At 37.8% G+C, this 20,434-nt stretch overlaps 3 protein-coding genes across 4 annotated transcripts; 2 read left to right on the forward strand and 1 right to left on the reverse strand.

Annotated features, from left to right (window-relative positions):
• Positions 1-727: 727 nt before the first annotated feature.
• On the forward strand, positions 728-8,013 carry LOC110777547 (F-box protein At1g49990; the record flags this gene model as incomplete). The annotated part of the gene is made up of 4 exons (XM_056827519.1): positions 728-751; positions 4,235-5,454; positions 6,786-7,129; positions 7,281-8,013. Coding segments are annotated over 2 exons (984 nt in total), but the record flags the coding sequence as incomplete, so codon positions are not given.
• Positions 8,014-8,826: 813 nt separating this feature from the next.
• Positions 8,827-11,413, reverse strand: LOC110777546 (F-box/LRR-repeat protein At4g14103-like). 2 transcript variants are annotated; one of them, XM_056826385.1, is made up of 4 exons: positions 11,164-11,413; positions 9,894-10,928; positions 9,655-9,807; positions 8,827-9,542 (listed from the first exon to the last, which is right to left on the reverse strand). In XM_056826385.1, exons 2-4 carry the CDS (start codon positions 10,899-10,901, stop codon positions 9,264-9,266), a joined length of 1,440 nt encoding a protein of 479 aa, XP_056682363.1. In that variant the 5' UTR covers positions 10,902-10,928; positions 11,164-11,413; the 3' UTR covers positions 8,827-9,263. The 2 variants fall into 2 exon arrangements, with proteins under 2 accessions (XP_056682363.1, XP_056682362.1); XM_056826384.1 differs by having other exon boundaries at positions 9,894-10,935.
• Positions 11,414-11,902: 489 nt separating this feature from the next.
• On the forward strand, positions 11,903-12,880 carry LOC130471978 (uncharacterized). The gene is made up of 2 exons (XM_056842352.1): positions 11,903-12,454; positions 12,572-12,880. The coding sequence occupies exons 1-2, from the start codon at positions 11,903-11,905 to the stop codon at positions 12,878-12,880; spliced, it is 861 nt and encodes a 286-aa protein (XP_056698330.1).
• Positions 12,881-20,434: the final 7,554 nt, after the last annotated feature.

The following is a 20,434-nucleotide window of genomic DNA, read 5'->3' on the forward strand; positions in this document are numbered from 1 at the left end:
CACTAATCCTCTAACCTGAGTGATTTGAGATTCTTGTTTGAGAACTGGTTACTTTGACGTTGTCAAACGTCGCACCGTAAAAGGAGACTATAACGACAACGCTCAGGTAATCACCTATCAAATGAAGTCTAACCTCAAGATCACAAGATTGGGATTGTCCTCCCATAAATCGGGATGAGATGCTGAAAGTTGTACAAGGCCACTCGGAGAGCTAGAAAGTGTAAAATGCATGGCCGTGCTCAGATGAATCATAGGCTATGATTATTTGTTTATTTGATCAATTGACCTTTGAAACCTAGAAATACCTCTGGACATAATAAGGATGACTACCCTTACCTTATGTTCATGAGCAGGCATCAAGCGACAAAGGAATTAGGAAATGCACACTTGTCCCTAAAGACAAGTGGGAGACTGAAGGAAATAATTCCCTTGGTCCAAGTTTGCATTTAATGCTAAGTCTAATAAATGCGGTTCAGTATTAATTAACAAATTAATAATTCAGTGAGATCAAGTGAATTGAGTGCATAGCTAGAGGCCGCTTCAGTTCAAGTGGAATTAATAATATTAATCCATAACTTACTCTTAACTGAATCCGTAGAGTCACAAAATAGTACGTGAACGGATCAAGTATTTAAGTGAAAATATTATTCATTAAGTACTCTATTTATGATCATTCGGAAATGACGGATCTCGGTTCCAGTGGGAGCTAAAATCGTCAAAAGGCAAAGTAAAGAATATTCCGGAAATGAAGATATTGCTGGAAACGGAAATATGGTTCATGACGGAAATATAAATATTATCCAAGTCGTAGATGTTGCCGGAAACGGAAACATGGATCGTATAGGAAACATTATCGGAAATAGAAATATTGCCAGAATCGGAAATATTGCGGAAACGGAAATATTACCGGAATCGGAAATATTGCCGGAATAGAAAATTATTTCCGGGATCGGAAATATTAACGGAAACGTAAATATGTGTTCGAAACGGAAATAGATTCCGGAATCGGAACACAAATTCGGAAGCTCGACGAGCGACAAGCCGGCAAGCGAGCCAGCCCATCACTCGACAAGCACGAGGACGAGCGCACAACACTGAGCACGAAGCCCAGCGCCAGCGCCCAACCATAGGCGATGGGCCTGGAGCGCTGTGGGCCGCGAGCACGCCAAGGCAAGCAGCAGGAAGCCAAGGCAAGCAGCCCGCCAAGACCAAACTACAATACGCTGGGCCTTGGGCCAGCAGCGGCTGCGTTTGGGCCAAGCCTGGCACGCGCGCCAGCTTGGCCCTTGTGGCTGCGTTGGTTGCTTCGTCTTGGGCTTCAAGCAAAGTACGTTTACTTAGTCGCCAAGTAACTCTGGCCTTAATATTAGTTTTCCTAGTCCTACTAGAATTAAATTAATTGAGTGTTTAATTATTGCTACAATTCTAATTGGTTAAGAATTTCAATCCTAATGCGATTGGTAATTGTTTTTCTAGTAAGACTCAAATTCCTTATTTCCTACCCTATAAATATGAGGCTAGCTCTCATAATTTATATATACATCAAAACATATTCTTTACATATATTGAGTTCAAGGGAGAGCATAGTTGATAGCCTAACCCGAGTGCATAAAACCTTAAGTAATATCCTAGTTGGTTGAACCTAAGGCGGATCCGAACGTGTTGTGGACTTTCTACGGAGAGGCGACACTTGGAGCTCTAAAGACTTGTTCTTGTTCGGTTCGGGAGCAGCTAGGGAAGGCACGCATCACATTGTGTGTAACCTAAATTATGCTAATTGACTATGTGGCAATTAATTTAGATTCCTGGCTTTATGGTTTTTCCACATGAATTATATTGTTTGTATTATTCATAACCTAACAATGTGTGCCTCGAATATCCTTTGAAGGATGTTAGGGTGTTATTGTGGAAGTTCTGACTTCATATGGACATATTTAATGATCTACTCATTATATTGAGTTGATTCAAGTTGGAGGTAAAAGCTTGGCTCAATAACTTTCCAACGCCTGGTCACAAGCTCATTTTGGTTGAGAAATGAGAGAGTTATGACTATCTTACGAGAAACTGTCATGAAGCAAGGGAAGTTTGGTCGAACCTGCTGGAGGTTCGGCCGAACCTGCTGGAAGTTTGGCCAAACTCTTAGATGGTTCGGCCGAACCTGAAGAGAGTCAGTACCTTTGAGATTCTGGAGGTTCACCCGACACTTTGGGTAAGTTCGGCTGAACCTGACCTTGGTTCGGCCGAACCCTTTAAAGGTTCGACCGAACCCTTCGGGTGAACTATTTTTTTCTCCACAAGCTTCAATCGACGTGGCATTTTCTTGTCCCTTAGATTGGTTTGATGTCTAACACTATAAATACCAAATGTAATGAGAATTTCAGAATCAAGAGAGAGAAACACAAGTGAGGTTGAAACCCTAGATCTAAGCATACATAGAACTCTTTCTTCTTCACCTTTGAGAATTTCTCTTTGTAATCCTTTCTCCATTAAAGAGTATACAAGCTCCAAACCCTCCCCTATGGTGGATGTAGCTCATTAAACAGTGAACCACCTTAAAACTTTGTGTATGTTTTAATTTCTTCATTTATTTCTTCTCATTATTCCAACATTAAATTTGTCATACAAATCAATATTCAAGCCCAAAATGGTCCTTCATTCATAACAGCTTGAATGTTTGAACATAGTCCTATAAAAATGGGTAGGGCGTCTGCTGCCCCCTTACCTACTGCTTGGTCAAAGCCGATAGCAGGTTGGATGAAAGTTAATGTTGATGCAGGTGTTTTGGGTGAGATTGGGTCGGGGGCTGAAATTGTTATGCGTGACAGTGATGGTGCAGTAGCTGCCTGTGCTACTTGGCAGGTACAAGAGAAATGGGAGACGAGAATAGCGAAAGCAAAGGAGGTAGTGTGGGGTTTGAAGTTGGCTCACGAACCGGAGGTGAGGAATGTAATACTTGAAAGTGATTGTCTGACGGTTATCAATGCATTGCGTACCAGCTCGCCGGGAAGCAGTAGCTTTGATCTTATGGTGGAAGATATCTTTGATTTATGTCGTAATTTTGATAATGTTAAATGGTCGTTTGTTAAGCGCAGTGGTAATCCAATCGCTCACAACCTGGCTCACTTCCAACCTTGGGAGTTTGGGCGAAGAATGTGGGTGGATGATATACCAAATGACATTTTGGATGTAGCTTCTTCTGATATTGCAATATAATCCCTACTTATGGGTTCCTTAAAAAAAATGGGTAGGGCCCATACTTAATGAACTGTGTCAGTTCGGGTTATAAACAAGTCGTATTTACTATTTAGTCAGGTCAAGTCATGACCCATTTAAAGAAAATGAGTATACGAGTTACAACCTAAAAATACTTTGTACTTTGTATCAATCTATCATACTTTCCACTACATGTCACCCCTTTAAAAAACATCTTCATTCGAAACAATAGCCGAACATCATTTAACTTTCAATCAACTTAGCAATCGTGTAAAAAGTTTGCTCTTCTCCTATGTGATTAACATATAAACATCACAAAGTAAACATAAAAATAATAAATAAAAATAAATCAAACAACCATAACAAATCGATCAAATCAACACAAAAACAATAATCAAGTACTCCCTCCGTCTCTTTTTGTTCTTTACGTTTTTCTTTTTGGCTATTTCAAAATGTTCTTTACATTTCCTTTTATATTCTCACATAAATAACATAATATTCTATCAAAATTTATGTCCAATTATTATTTTAACCAATTAAATTCATTGGGCCATTTAATCTCTTACACTTTTCCATTGGGACATTAAATTTTTCTCATTTCTCAATATCAGAATTTTGATAAAAGTGAAAAAATTATAAATAAACGTAATTTATCTTGTTTAAATAAAAAAATTGAGAAATCTCGATGCAAATTAATTAATCGTTAAAGCGCGTGAAAAATATCAAACGTAAAAAGAAAAAAAAAAAGAAAAAAGAAAAAAAAAAAGAAAAAAAAAAACCGACGGAGGGAGTACCTTATAAAAGTTCGATGTTAATAACCTGAAAACCGAAAACCGAAAACCGAAAACTGAAAACCCTAGGTTTATCAGACTCCTCCTTTCTTCCTATCCCCTTCCAAAACGAAAACTACAGCAATTAATCTTTCCAAAAATAATCAATCAAACAAATGACAATTCTATCAAAGATGATGTTGGATCAAGCTGATAGTTTGGGTATATTCCCAGATGAAATAATACCCAACATCCTAACACGATTACCCGCAAAATCAATATGCCGTTTCAAATCCGTTTCGAAACGATGGAATTCAATCATCTGCAACCCCAAATTTATCGTTTCCTACATCTATGGGTCTCCTCCGTCATGGTCAATCTTCGACAGATTCGTTCGAGTTCACCAGGACGCAGGCGAGTCAAAACCCGAGTTCAAGGTCCAGTGGAAGCAACCCCCCAATGTGAGTAATCTCTCTGTTAATCCTCATAGAATAGGCGATAATACGAAAGAGTTTAATCTGGAAAGTGGTATTCCTCCTGCATTAGTATTTAATTCAAGTAATGGGTTACTTTTGATTTCGATTAAGATTAAGACGAAACCTTACTGGGAAATGAACAGTCCAACTAATGTGGTTAGGATTAATACGGATGATAGTTTGTATGTGGTTAATCCGGTAACAAATGACTGGGTTTCAATTCCGATTGCCCCGGTTCCGATAAATAGGCAGGGTATTCTTGGGTTTATGACACAGGTTGGACCTACTGGGATTTTGGAGAGGTTTATGATTGTGGATTATCAACCTCTTATTGTGAGTTGTTTTGGTACTTTGGTGTGTTTTCGGTCCGAAACATGGAAATGGGAACAGATTCCAGCGAATTATTTGCTTGGTGAGCATATATGGAAGGGTAAGCAAGCTCATGAGTTTGATGGACATTTGTTACTGGTTGATCCTACTGTAGGGATTATTGCTTGGGATGAACCATTTGGTGGAGAGAGAAATGTGAACTGTCAATACATTGCTTTACCAACACTGTCTGAAGATTGGGTGAATCGGCGGTGTATTGATGTTAGTGGAGGGCATGTTCAATTTCTGGAGGTAGCTTATGAAGGAAATCACAAGTTGAAATTGTGGAGGTTAAACTATGAAGTTGGAGAATGGAGTTTAGTGCACGAGCTGTGCTTCAATGATGTTTGGTCCGATCCTAGATAAATGTTTGGTCCGATCCTAGTTATTTGACTTATCGATTTGGTAAAGTAATGCCACTCCCTTATCTGATGCACTTCTTTTGAAGCTTATATCGCCTTCTTCATGGTGGGAAACCGGATGTTTTCTTTGGATGTTCAGAGTGGAAAGGTAAAGAGTTGTTGTTGTGGTTTCACTAGCATGATTAAAGCATTGGATGGATGAGTACATTAATCTTGCAAAAGTCACTCTTCCAAGTTGGCCAACTATGTTTTCTCCGACCTTGAGTAAGTTATTTAACCATTTCAATTGTATGATTGCAATAAGTCATAGTTCTATCACAATGTAATTAAATTTCATGCATGCCTATATTGTCATTTTTCACACTTTTCTGGCGGTGTTGTGTGAACTATAAAGTATGTGTGTAAGTATGCCACTTAATTTCTTGCAATTATCTCTTATATTGGATGGTTTAATCTTGGTAATGTGATGTACACCACTATGTTAGAAAATGTGACAACCATTTCAACACATCCTATAATTAATTTGAGGGTCTTTAGTAAATTGTCTCATATGCTTCATTATGTGGGGTTCGGACAATGTCTCTATAATTTCAAAACATCGAAGTATATTATTGTGCCTTATGTTGACACTAGAGTTTTAACGAGTTGCGTCTATTCGATGTTTGGGTAAATTCCCGGATTATTGTATGCTGACTACAGTTTGACAAACATGGATACAACTGGTTTTGAAGCATTCATGAATCATGAGTAACTTGATGCCATGGTTTGTACCCAATCCCAATGTCATTTAGTTGTCACTCTTGTCAGTTGGTCTAGCTTCCTACACTATTCCATGTTTGGGTATTTGCCTTTTCATTGGAGCTTGTTTCTAGACTTGTTGCCTTCTCTCGATTTTTTTAAATAATTATATGAGGATTTTCTCTCCCACATAGATAACAGAACTCCCCCACCCCCCAGTCTTCATCCCACTCCAACATGGAATTTGAGGTTCTTTTGAAGGTGTAGCTCCTGGTTATTTAAGATAAGAGCTGCTGCTTTCTTTTTCCTGTTTTTCCATAATATTGAGTTTGGGGTTGGGGAGGCTTTTTACTTCTTCCTGCTTTTCAATAATATTTAGTTTGGGATTGGTTATGGTGTGCTACATATGGTTTGCAGGAAATCGCACAACAGAGTTTGGGTAGCTTATATGTGAGGGATTGGGCTTCTTAGTTTTGAAACATTGCACTTTAACAAGTTTGGCATCAAAAGAAAGTCTTATAGTTTTGGTAATCAAGAGAAAATCTTGTTAGTTCTGTCTTATTTTGCCTTATGCAAGCTCCGCAAACAGTATGTGAAGTAGTTTTGGTTGTGTTAGTTTGATGTGTTTGTCCCCCCGTTGTATATGTCTTTTCTTCATGGTTTGTATGTGTAGTCTCTGTCTCTTTGATGCTGTGGCAAACCTTCATCTTATTAGTTCAAGACCTAAGGTATTTTTATGTTGTCGTTCGGGTTCCGAACTCTTGGGAATTTGGGATTTCCTTTTATTTAACTTTACTTGTTCGTGTTTGCCCCACTGTTTTTAGTATTAAACTCTGTATACCTCACTCTCTCTGCAGAGGCTACTTCTCTGAAAGAACAGGGCAATGTACATTTCAAAGCCAAGAACTTGAATGAAGCTATGAATTGCTATTCAAAAAGCATTGCGCTGTCACCAAGTGCACTAGCCTATGCAAATAGGGCTATATATGGTATATCTCAAGGTTGGTAGATACCATGAAGCAGAAGTTGATGTACTGAGGCCTTGAAGCTAGATGGTGAGTACTTTAAAGCATATTGGCGACGAGCAGAAGCCAGGAAGGAACTTGGTGATCTTAAAGGCTATGTTGAAGATGTGGAATGTGTCTTGAAGTTGAAGCCTGATAATGAAGAAATTAAGAATCTATATGCCGAAGTTCAGAAGGTATTAACTACTGTTCAGAATTTTTGTCTGGTCCCATATTGCTTTTAAATTGAAAACTGGCAGAGTCAAGATTGTTATTAGAACAATTAGATCTATGTATAAAGGAATGTAATTTGGTTAATTTCCTCTCTGTAATGGATAATACTTGCAGGTCAAATTGTCCGCACCGTACCAACAGGCAACAGCTCCACCTCCATCCTTCTTTTGATAACTTCTTTTGGTAACCTACAAACACAAGGTTAAAAATTAACATACTTGTGGTATTTCATCTTGTAGATCCCAAGGTTTAGGGATATGACTTTAGTATTCCTTGCACCATGCCATCATATGTTCCTCTTTTTTCTTTCTTGGCTGCATGTGCAATGTTGCTTCATATGAAGACCTATACATGAAGAAAAGTTTGTGGAAGCTGGTGTTTTGATTATGTTCTTTGAGCATAAAACTTTTGTAGAATCACTCACTAATCCTTAATTTGCCTTTTGTTATCATTCATTTATGTAAGATAATACCCTTTTTCTTTAAATTATTATTATTAATGTGATTCTTTTTAATTACGCATCTTAATTTGCTTTATATTCTTGTACGAGGGCAGGAAGATGGTTCGGGAAGGTGATTTTACTCATGAAGGTATGCATAACACATGAATTAAGGATGGAGCAGATGGATTATGCACAGGAAGATGGTAGACACGTTGGAATTATAGAAGTAGTTGGATGCTTTTATCATCTCCTGTTAAGACGAATTCCACGAAACTGAACTAACTTGGCTATTATCCTCGAATTATATGTGAAATTTGTGTTAAATGCTTTCTTAAAAGGTTGACCAGTGTTTAAGCCATTGTCTGCTACCCCAAGGATCTCAGATAATGTAGAGCTGTCCCTTAATCTCCCAGATATTGCTATGGGTTTGAATGTTTGATTGAGCATAAGCGATAATATGGAACTAGTAATCTTTCTTACCTTTACCATGTTTGTCTAAATTTGTATCTCCTCTTTTTCGCAATTCAAAATTGCACTGGCTACATACTACATAGTATTATTTCCCAAACAGCTATTCCGAGTATACTGTATAAAGTTCGTGACATCCTGTTTCTTTCAATGCGGTCTTTCTGTAATCTCATTTTCCTCTTTCAACAGATTCATCATCTGTGTAGCAGAGCAAAACTGTACCAAAGAAAGCGGGCTATATATCTTTTTTAGTCTTCGATTGTGAAATTACAACTTTTTTATAAGGGCTATCAAAAATTGACATTAACAGAAAACCCGACCAAAACCGATGGATATCCGACCCCAATATACCTGAAAAATATGAATCTCAAAACATACCAAAACTATTCCGATGTTGACCCAAAATTCGATTTAACCCGTGAATACAAGACCCGAGTACGAGCCGCTAAAAAAATGCCTTGCAAGGGAAAATCTATTGCTTTATGATATTGTTTGTTTAGACATGAATGAAACCAAACATCACATAGTAAGTGTGTTCCGCTTTTTGCTCACAAAGGGGCAAGAAAGTGTTGAAGAAGAATAAGTTAATTAATCCTTTGACTACAAATAAACGAACTTAAGGTACAAGGAAATAACCAGAAACTATAGCAGAAACCAAAACAATTACATTTACAGTAGAAATTTACTGTTAAACCTATGATCAACAACGCCTTTCATCATCCTTCTAAAACATTTAAGAAGATTATGTGATACTACTATAAGACATCTGAACAGCCATTTCCATAAAATACTTCAAGTTACATGGACATCCAACGTAATTGCATTATAAATCGGAACATTGTACCAGTACTTGCAAGTTACAAGAACATCCAATGCGATTGCACTATGCATCAAAACATTGTACCACTAGTTATAACAAACAGCCCTCGGATATGACTGCAACGTATTACATTGAAAGAACTCTTGACTAAAGGAAGAAACAAATCCGAGCTCACAACATCATGGTAAGTTGTTACAATGTTTATGCACTGATTTTGTGACAAAACACTGCAACCACTTGCACTTAGTAAATAAGAGCACACTAACCACAACAAAAAATTGACTGCCATAGTTGTCACAGTTTCACTATCAAGCACCAATGTACGTGAGTCGTGACAACCAAATCCGGACTAGGGGAAAACTCTGCATCACTCAAATACAATTAAGCAGGACTTTGGCAACTCCGATATGTTCTCTATTGTTTCAACAAAGTCCCCTTTCCTTAGTAATTGATCCCATTGTATCACCATCTTCTCCAAAACATGAGCATTCTCAAGGAAATATTTCACCATACTTATCTCTTCTTTATATCCTCTGAAATATTCCATGTAAACATATTTCAATTGGGATTGAACACAAGAAGGCACTGTTTTAGCTCTTAGTAAGAAATTTCCATCAAGTTGACTGGAGCAACATCCCCCACCTCCCTATATAAGGATGTGAATCAGAATTCAGAATTCAGAATTCAGAACTCTATTGAGAGTAATTAAGCAAATATTTAAACATATTTACTTACAAAAGTTAGTTAATTGCACAAACCTGCACCAACGTAAGAGATTCCAGACAAGGAGATTTATATAGAAAGGCCAACAATACTTCACACCAACTTACTCCTTGGCTAAGAGTGAGGTATAATCGAGTCATATTGCGAAAGATAGGCATATACATTTCAAAATCACCACTTGTGAGAGCCTTTCAAACAAAAAAGAGCAAAGTTAACTATAAGTAATTCAAATGCTTAGTACTTGATAAGAAAGTGACATTCAAACTAGTAATACCTCCAAGCATTGGCTGGACAAGTGCAAGGATCGACAACAACACACCCCATTTATAAGATCAAGAATAACATTGCAAAGATCTTGTTCATCTTCGTAGTCATCATCATTAAAACAAATGACTAGGTGAGCCTCTAAAAGAGATTTCATATTCCTGAAATCATACCACTCAGCTAAGCATTGAGAGTAATAAAAGTAGACTAAACTTGGCAAGTCAATGTGAACCATAGAACCATTAAGCTGATCAATAGGTCCAGTCAATCCATCATTTAGTGTCAAGCGTTTAAGCAAGGGATTAGAGAAGTAAAGATCACCACCGTTCCAATCACAACCGTCTATCACCAACTCTTCAAGTAGTGGACACCCATCCAAAATCCCATTAAGATCAGTATAATCCAAACTAAATACTTCAGAATCTGCAATAAAACGAATCGATCTATTTCCATGGAACTTAACTTCTTTAAAGAAGAGGACTTTTAGACTAGGGAATGTTACCGATCTAGGGACACGCAGTATGAATTTACAATCCAAGTTCAAGACTACCAAATTCTGACATGTTAATTGAGATACTTGTAGCACACAAGACATTGGCATATCAATTGATAATTCAAGTTGAACAACTTTATGTAAAAAGGCAGCCCTGATCCATTCATACAACAAACTATACTCTATATCATTCCCACATTTAAGCCGAAACTTAGTAATATCTGACTTGTTGAATTGTGTCAACATCTCTTTCACAAATCTCTTAAAACTAACCATATCCCTTCTTGCATTTCCTAAATCATCTCGACTACTAACAGGAACAGAAACCGAATCATCAAAATCGAGACTAGTACAAAGTTTATAAAGGTTCTTCCACCTAGATGAAACAGCAGTAGTAGCCACAGCATTTTTAGTAGGAAGGAAAGATAGAATTCGACCTAATATGTCATCAGGTAAGCTGCTGATCACGTCTTTGCTTTCGAATGATTTCTTACCACTTCTACTCTTTCTTAGAATTTCAACCATGTTTCCTTCAGGCAATATTCATCAATTCTGAATCCTAACACAAAATGGAATTTCGCATTAATACACAGGTTCCCTTAAATTGCAGAATGAAGAGTGAGAATTTCAATCAAAATATACCCATATCCAAATCAGGCAAAACAAACGGAAATTGGGCTAGAAGGAGAAATCAAGAACTAATCATTTCTAGAACCATATAATTGCAGAATTAACATCAAAATTTAAAATAAAATAATAAACGGAGAAATAATCAAAGAAAACTTACCACATTGCATGAACAATTCTTCAACAAAATCTTTCACACACACTGAGATTACAATAATAATTAATTGATCTGATTTTTATTTATTTTTTTGAATCGCTAAGATTTGTGTTCCAGTAGAAATTGATGGACTTGAAAATGTTCTGCCAAAAATTTCAAGTTGAGAAGACAAAACTTAGATGAAGTGACGTTTATTTCTTCGTTGTTGAAAGTTTAAAATGAAAGAAAAAGAAAACTACTGTCAAATGTCAAATGTCAAATGTCAAATGCCGCCTTACTCTAGAATAGTAGACACAGACACAATAAAATAGGCCAAATGATGAAAATAATAAAAGACATTGGTACACGTGCTACTTACCAATTTACTCCGTATCTTTTGCTTGTTTACGGTGTGTATGGTTGGAAATCCTAGTGAGAATACAAAAGAAAATGAGTGGGAAAATGTGGGAATATGAAAAGTCCCATATGGAAAAAACACAAACCATATTCAATGTTTATATTTGGGGGTTTGAGGGAAACATTTGTTTAAGAAAGCATGTGAGTGGCATGGGTGGTCACAACACACACACCAAGTGGTACTTGGCACTTGGCGAATGCGGTTCGTGGGCCGGGTTATATTCTTTTTGGTCAAGGGCGGTTTGATTAAGTCAGAAGACTTAATCAACCCACTAACTTTGGAAACTGCTCCATTAATCACGTCATTACTCTTGATGGGAAAAATTATAAACGTTGGGCTGTTAGGATGAGATTTTATTTGGAGCAAATTGATGTTGCGTATGTTATTTCTGATGTTGTGAAACCTGTTAATGATGATGAATTGCATGATTTTGAGGTTAAGTTTGCTAAGGATGATAGAACCTGTAAGGGAATGTTGTTGCATCATATGTCGAATGTTTTGCTTGACATTTACATGGGCTATAATCATGCTAGGGATATTTATGATGGTTTAGAGAAAAAGTATGGAACTGATGATGCCGGTACGAAACGTTATTGTGTTAGTAAATGGTTAGGTTTTCAAGTTGAAGATGATAAACCTATTATTGATCAGATTCATGCATATGAGAATATTTGTATTGCTATGGCTGCCGAGGGTTTGAGTATATGTGATATAACTCTTGCTATTGTTTTAATTGAGAAACTGCCACCCTCATGGAAAGACATTAGAAACCAGTTAATGCATAAGAAGAAAGATCTTACCCTAGAGGAACTCGTAGGTCACCTAAAAATTGAGGAGGAGAACCGTATTAAGGATAAGGGTCAATCTGTATTTTCTAAGTCTGCTAAAGCTAATCTGGTTGAACCTAAGGGCAATTTCTATTCTGATAAGTTTAAGGGGAAGGGCAGTCAGTTCAAGCCTCAAGGGAAAATTCAGAAGTATAAGTTTAAGGGTAGCTGTTTTGAATGTGGGAAGGCTGGTCACAAGTCCAGGGATTGCAGGGTCAAGAAGAAGCCAGATCAGAATCAAGCTCACCTTGTTGAAGCAGTTGCTGATCCTAACAATTTTATTGCTGTTGTTTCAGAAGCTAATCTGGCAGGTGATGTTGCTGAGTGGATAGTTGATACAAGATCAACCAGGCACATTTGCACCAACAAACAAATGTTCACTTCCTACGAGAAGACTGATGGGGAAAATGTATTCATGGGTAACTCTGCTTCTGCAACTGTTCAAGGCAAAGGGAAGATCGTTCTCACTCTGACTTTTGGAAAAACACTCACTTGAACTAATGTTTTGCATGTTCCAGAAATGCGTAGGAATTTAATTTCCGGTAGTTTACTTATGAAAGATGGTTTGAAGTTGTCCTTTGATTCTGATAGGCTAGTTATTATTCACAATGGGGAATTTGTGGGAAAGGGTTTTTGTAATGGGGGGTTGTTTACTCTTGATGTTTCCATTGAAATTATGAATAAGAAAGCTAGTACTTCTTCTGCTTATATTGCTGAGTCTATTGATTTATGGCATGCTAGATTGGGTCATGTTAATATTGCTTCAATTAAAAGACTCAAACAAATGAACATGATTCCAAGCTTTTCTAAAACTGATTTTGCAAAATGTGAAGTATGTGTTGAAGCAAAATTTGCAAAGAAACCCTTTAAATCAATAGATAGACAGACAGAAGTACTAGAACTTGTTCATAGTGACTTGGGGGATTTTAAAAACTATGAAAGCAGGGGCGGTAAAAGATATTACATTACTTTTGTTAATGACTGCTCTAGATTCACCATGGTTTATCTTCTCAGGTCTAAGGATGAGGCTGAGGAGATGTTCCTCAAGTACAAGGCTGAAGTTGAAAACCAGCTAGACAGGAAAATCAAGAGACTTAGGAGTGATAGGGGGGTGAGTATGACCCTAACACTCTTAAGGCGTTTTGTGAACAGAATGGTATAGTTCACGAAACAACAACTACTTACACACCCGAACAAAACGGGATTGCTGAAAGGAAAAACAGAACTTTAAAAAATATGATGAATTCAATGCTTATTAGTTCTGGGCTTCCTGATAATATGTGGGGGGAAGCTATTCTTTCTGCTTGTCATGTTTTGAACAGGGTGCCTCACAAGAAGCTGGACAAGACCCCGTATGAGCTATGGAAAGGTCGAGCACCAAGCCTGAAATACTTGAAAGTGTGGGGGTGCTTAGCAAAGGTTGCCTTACCTAGTTTCAAAAGGGACAAGATTGGTCCCAAAACGGTTGATTCTATCTTTATTGGTTATGCTTATCAAAGTTCTGCTTATCGTTTTTTAGTTAAGGGTGCTAACAACTCTTATGCAAGTGGTAACATTATTGAAGCAAGAGATGCTGAGTTTTTTTAAAACATTTTTCCTTTAAAGATCTCTTGCATTAGTAATGATGTACCATCCTCTAGCACCTCTAATGCTTTACCCATTGCTCCTTGTTCCACTACTAATAATGAGTCTGATTTAGAACCAAGGAGAAGCAAAAGGGCAAGAAAGGAAACAAGTTATGGTGATGATTTTGTTACTGCTTTCCTAACTGAACCTTTCTTGATTACTGATGATTTTGTGTATGTATTTATCCTAGAAGACGACCCTAGAACCTATGAAGAGGCAATGAGGTCGGTTAATGCAGTTTTCTGGAAAGAGGCCATTGATAGCGAGCTTCAGTCAATCCTAAGTAATAATACTTGGGAATTGGTTGATCTGCCTAGAGGTTGTAAACCCATCACCTGTAAGTGGATTTTTAGGAAAAAGTTGAAATCATGTGGGTCCATTGATAAATATAAGGTCATGATTGTGGTAAGGGGTTTTACTCAAAAACATGGCATTGATTATTTTGATACATACTCTCCTGTAACTAAGATTGCAACCATTAGAACCTTAATTGCTCTTGCATGCATTCATGATCTTGTTGTGCATCAAATGGATGTGAAAACTGCATTTTTGAATGGTGATTTTGAAGGAAATAATGCCCTTGGTCCAAGTATGCATTCTATGTTAAGTCTAATAAATGCGGTTCAGTATTAATTAACAAGTTAATAATTCAGTGAGATCAAGTGAGCTGAATGCCTAGCTAGAGGCCGCTTCAGTTCAAGTGGAATTAATGATATTAATCCACAGCTTACTCTTGACTGAACCCGTAGGGTCACACAAATAGTACGTAAACGGATCAAGTATTTAATGGCATTAAATACTCCATCTATGAATATTCGGAACCGACGGATCTTGGTTTCAGTGGGAGCTAAGATCGTCACAGGCAAGAAATGAATACTCCGGAAACGATGATATTACCGGAAACGGAAATATGGATCGTATCGGAAATATGAATATTATCCAAGTCGTAGATGTTGCCGGAAACGGAAACATGGTACGTATCGGAAAATATTATTGGAAATGGAAATATTACCAGAATCGGAAATATTGCCGGAAACGGAAATATTGTCAGAATCGGAAATATTACCGGAATCGGAAAATAATTCCGGAAACGGAAATATTAAATATTTGTTCGAAACGGAAATTAATTCCGGAATCGGAAATATTAAATATTGTTCGTATCGGAAATAGATTCCGGAAATGGAAATTTAATCGGAAGCGTATCGTACGAATTAGCATCGGACGAGGCCTGCCGGACGAAGGCCCATCACGAAGCCGGGCCATCGCCCAGCAAGCACGCACGCCACAAGCCCAGCGCGCGCCAAGGATGCGTGGGCCGTGCTGCGTGGGCTGCTGCTCGCACGCGCATGGGCAGCCCTTGTGGCTGCCGTGTGTGTGTGAGTTTGTGCTCATGCGTGATTCCTGAATCTGCAAGAGTCAGTGTATGATTAAATTACTATTCCTAATTGGATAAATTAATTAAATAGAATTCATGTAGGATTCTAATTTCAATTAATTCGTATCCTACTAGGATTACGATTCCTTTTCCATAACTCTATAAATAAAGGCCTAGGGGTCATAATTTATACACAAGTTTCAAAGTATTCAAAAGTGAGTTTTTGAGAGAAAATTAAAACACACATCTTGCTCAAAAGTGCCGAAATTTTCTAGTACCTTAAGGGCGATTCTAGTTGGTCAATCTTAAGGCGGATCCGGACGTGCTGTGGACTATCTACGGAGGGACGACACTTGGAGTCCTAAAAGACTTGTTCTTGTTTGGTTCGGGCGCAGCTAGGGAGGGCACGCAACAAAGAGTATGCATCTAAATTATGCTATATGATTATGTGTAAATAATATGTTGTCCTGGGTTAATGGTTGTTTCCGCATGATTTATGTAATGTCATATGTATCATAACCTAACAGTGGTATCACGAGCCCCTTATTATTTTCATAATCTAAATTGCATGAACATGGTTAAATATTACAAATTTGCAAGAATTAAAAGGGGTGATTAATTTTCGTAATTGTTAATTAATTGCAAATTGCGTTTATTTAATTATACGTACGCAGTTTTTCGGCAGATTCTTCGTTACTCATCCGAATTGAGTGATTTTTGTGTCAATTCCGCATGTAAAAGGCATTCTAAAATTTTGACAAAAATAGTATTTTTCTGCCGAACCCAGAATTCTCAAATTCGAAGCCTAACTATGACTTTTCGAAGGTTTTAGTTTTTCGAATGCAAAATTTCGTAAATTTAAGATGTTAAATTAAATATTTGCTATTCCTGTTGATAAATCTTGAATTTTTGATTGACCTACTGCATATGTTTAACAAGTTTGAATGCCTAGTCTTGTTAATTATGCAATCTAATTTGTAATTATGATTAATTTGTTGAAAATTAGAATAATTTAGAATTAATTTGATTTTCATAATTAATTGTAATTTAATTAGAAACCTATGATTAAAAACCACCATAAAAATTGTAAATTTACGATAAATTTTAAATTTTTATGACCTAGACTTGAATCCATATCAATCGGAAATCAATTGGATAATAAATTTTCGATTTTTCGCCCTAAAATTATGAAATTTATTAATTTGTCATTAATTTTAAATATAAATTTTAAATTTTTATGCGATTCGTTCATATAACTTGCACGCACGAAGCAATGGACGCTTCGTGTTACCCTTAAGGGGTGTTGTATAATGCGGGCATGCGACGACGAGCAAGGGAGCTCGTCGCCCGTGCGGCACGAATGCAATGAGCAAGGGCGTAGTGCACGAGCACAAGGCAGCAGCCCTGCCTTGTGTCGTGTGCCACGAGCAATGAACGAATGGGCATGGGCGAAGGGCGAGCCAAGGCAGTCGCGTGTGGGCAGCAAGCGAGCTGCGCCACAACGCGCGCTGCCTCGCACAAGTGCGCGCAGCCTCGCGCGCAGCGAGCGCAAGCTCGCGTGCCACGAGCGCTGCGCCCAGCACTGCTCGCGCGCGCAGCGCGCGATGTCGCTCGCCCAGCGAGCGATGTCGCGCCCCAGCGAGCGATGGCTCGCGCGCGCAGCGCGCGATGTCGCTCGCCCAGCGAGCGATGTCGCGCCCCAGCGAGCGATGGCTCGCGCGCACAGCGAGCGAGCCAGCGCGCCCAGCGAGCGATCTCGCGCGCGCACTGCGAGCGATAGCTCGCGTGCGATGGGGCGCTGTGCGGAGGCTTGCGATAGGACAGCAGCAGCTATGCGACGAGCGCATGGGCTGCGCGCACATGGCCAGCAATGGCTGTGTGCGTACGGCCCATGGGCGTGCAACGCGTAGGGTGTTTGCGTTACGATTAGATCGTTTTGAATGTTTAATTTGAAAATTTCAGTTCACGTAATTTTAATTAATTTTAAAATTAATAATTTGAATTAATTTCTTGGATTTTAATTTTGAATATTATAATTATAATAAATGGAATTTATTCTAATTATTTTACTAAAATTAAAATCATGAATTAATTTAAATGCGACTGAAATTAAATTAAATTTTTTTGGATTCAATTATAAATTTATATGAGCTTTAAATTTTAATTAAATTTGTATGTTTCCGGTTAGACTAGAAATACAATTTTATGTTTAAAATTAGTAAAGCATATGAATTTATTGGTTTGAGTGGGAGCGCTTTTTAGTCATAAACTCTTGATTAGGTCTACAAATCCTTAAGGTTAAAACAACTCGATTAGAATTAATAAGGACTGAATAATTGGTAGATTATTGGTGCCCTTGATTAATTGCTGCAAATGTTTACGTGATGCATAATGTGTTTTACTAACCAGCTATGTGGGCCATTCATGATAATGAATGGGTGAATGGTATATATAGTATATGTACTGTTTTGCAGGTTATGAAGTGACTAGTATGGCCCAAATAGGATAGAAAATATGGTCTGCGTACCATTAATTTGAATGTAATTGGTCTAAAGCACCAAAGTTATTTTTCAATTCAAATATGGTCTGCGTACCATCAAATAGTTGTAATTAGTTATAGCTTATCCTATTTGAAGAAAATGGTGCCTCCCACGGAGATTTTCAAGACGGACTTTGAAGTCAAAGCTTCAAGATGAAGTCGGGCCATACTAGATCACAAATATCTTATGCATGTTTTAAGTTATTTATTGCTTTAAATATGTCTTAAAATGCATGAGATCAAAAGCTTGATTATGTTGCATGATTAAGGATTTTAGTTCACTTAAAATCTAACCAACATAGTAAGAGCCTTAAGTTCCAAACTTAAAAATTGAGTTAAAAGGTGCCATGCCAAAATATACACTTGCTTGGATATCCTTTACATCAATCTAGTAATAGTTTTCGCTCAGCGAGGTGTTACTTATTGGTCCTAAAGGGGCAAGGTACACAAATAATTGTGAGTACATGTTAGTTTTGGTGAAACTCAACGATATAAGTAAGGAGTCCTTTTATGTCGTGGCAAATTCGATAGGTTTACCTAATAAGTTCTTAGACGTACCTATCAACCAAGAATAGTTTCTAGACTATTAGCAAAAGGCTTTTGCTTACCTAAGATGTTCTAGGATTAAGTCGACAAACTGTGCTTAGTTCTTCAATGATTTTAGGATCTTGGAATCATTTTATTCACACCTGCTGGAACACATAACTTGAATAAAATGCTTAATAAACATTGAATTATGCATGTATGCTAGAATTTAAGTTTATTAAGAGAAACTGTGAATGGTTATTTATTTGTTTATTCTTTTCAATTGTAGTTTTAATATGGCAAACAACAATCAAAACATCATCATGGGTTCTGAGCTTATGGTCAAGCTGAACCTGACAAATTTTCTTGAATGGGAAGCTAAGCTAGTTGAAATAGTCAAACTCAATGGACTTGAGTATGTACTATCACATCCCATGCCAAGCTACTATGCCAGAGACATGACCCCTGAGAGATTTTACGCCTGGGATGCGGATCTCAAAAAGGTTATGAGTCTCATACTGAACAATATCCCTGATGATTGGGCTAGAAGGTTTGTAGCTTATGAACCTTTTACGCTCATCAAGAATCTGAGGGATATCTGTCGTGGAAGTACGGAGGACAGGGACCTGAACGTCCATGAGTTGATTGAATCAATGTCTGGGCTAAAGGTTAGTTCTCCCAACAGGTGTTATAGGATGGAGGTCCAAGAAACACATGTTCAGCTCCTTCGCACTAAACAGAGGGTAGGCGTCCCACTGAGGTTCCATGTGGATCTTATGTGTTCATATTTTGATCGCCTAAGTCTACTAGGAACACCAATAAGCGAAAGGATGGCAGTCTCTGTCTTGCTCAATTCACTACACAGTGGGTTTGGTCGCTTCAAGCAACAATACCTAAGTGAACCAAGAGAAGAAACAGTTGCAGAATTTATTCACCTTGTCAGAAAGGCTGAAATAGTACTGGACTGTGAAGCCAAAGATTTACTCAAGGCTAGAAAGAGACCATTCAAGAAAGGTGGAAAGTCCAAGGGCAATGCTAAATCAAAGCAGGACAAGTCCACATCAAGCTGTCTTTATTGTGATGGAATAGGCCATTACAAAAGAGAATGTCCAAAGCTAAAGGAAGATCAGAAGAACGGAACAGTCGTTCCATCTTCAGGTATTTTCGTTATAGACTGTATACTTGCTAATTCAACTTCTTGGGTATTAGATACTGGTTGTGGCTCACACTTATGTTCCAATCCACAGGGACTAAGAAGAAGTAGAAAGTTAAGCAAGGGTGAAGTCGACCTACGAGTGGGAAATGGAGCACGGATTGCTGCATTAGCTGTAGGAACTTACTATTTGTCGTTGCCCTCCGGGCTAGTTTTGGAACTGGAAGAATGTTTCCATGTTCCAAGTCTTACTAAAAACATCATTTCAGTTTCTTGCTTAGATGCTAAGGGATTTTCCTTTATAATAAAAGACAATAGTTGTTCGTTTTATTTTAAAGAGATGTTTTATGGATCTGCTAGATTAGTCAATGGACTTTATTTATTAGATCACGACAAACAAGTATATAACATAAATACCAAAAAGGCCAAAAAGGATGATTCAGATCTCACCTATCTGTGGCATTGTCGATTAGGCCATATAAACTTGAAACGCTTAGAAAGACTTCAAAGGGAAGGAATTCTAGAACCATTTGACTTAGAGGATTATGGTAAATGCGAATCATGTTTACTTGGCAAAATGACAAAGCAACCTTTCTCTAAAGTCGGAGAAAGAGCAAATGAACTATTGGGTTTAATCCATACAGATGTATGTGGACCAATGAGTACAAATGCTAGAGGTGGTTTCAGCTACTTTATCACTTTCACTGATGACTTCAGTAGGTATGGTTATGTCTACCTAATGAAGCATAAGTCTGAATCCTTTGACAAATTCAAGGAATTTCAGAGTGAAGTAGAGAATCAATTAGGCAAGAAGATTAAGGCACTGCGGTCT

Source organism: Spinacia oleracea, chromosome 4 (assembly GCF_020520425.1).
Source record: "Spinacia oleracea cultivar Varoflay chromosome 4, BTI_SOV_V1, whole genome shotgun sequence".
In the NCBI taxonomy this organism is placed as follows: Eukaryota; Viridiplantae; Streptophyta; class Magnoliopsida; order Caryophyllales; family Amaranthaceae; genus Spinacia; species Spinacia oleracea.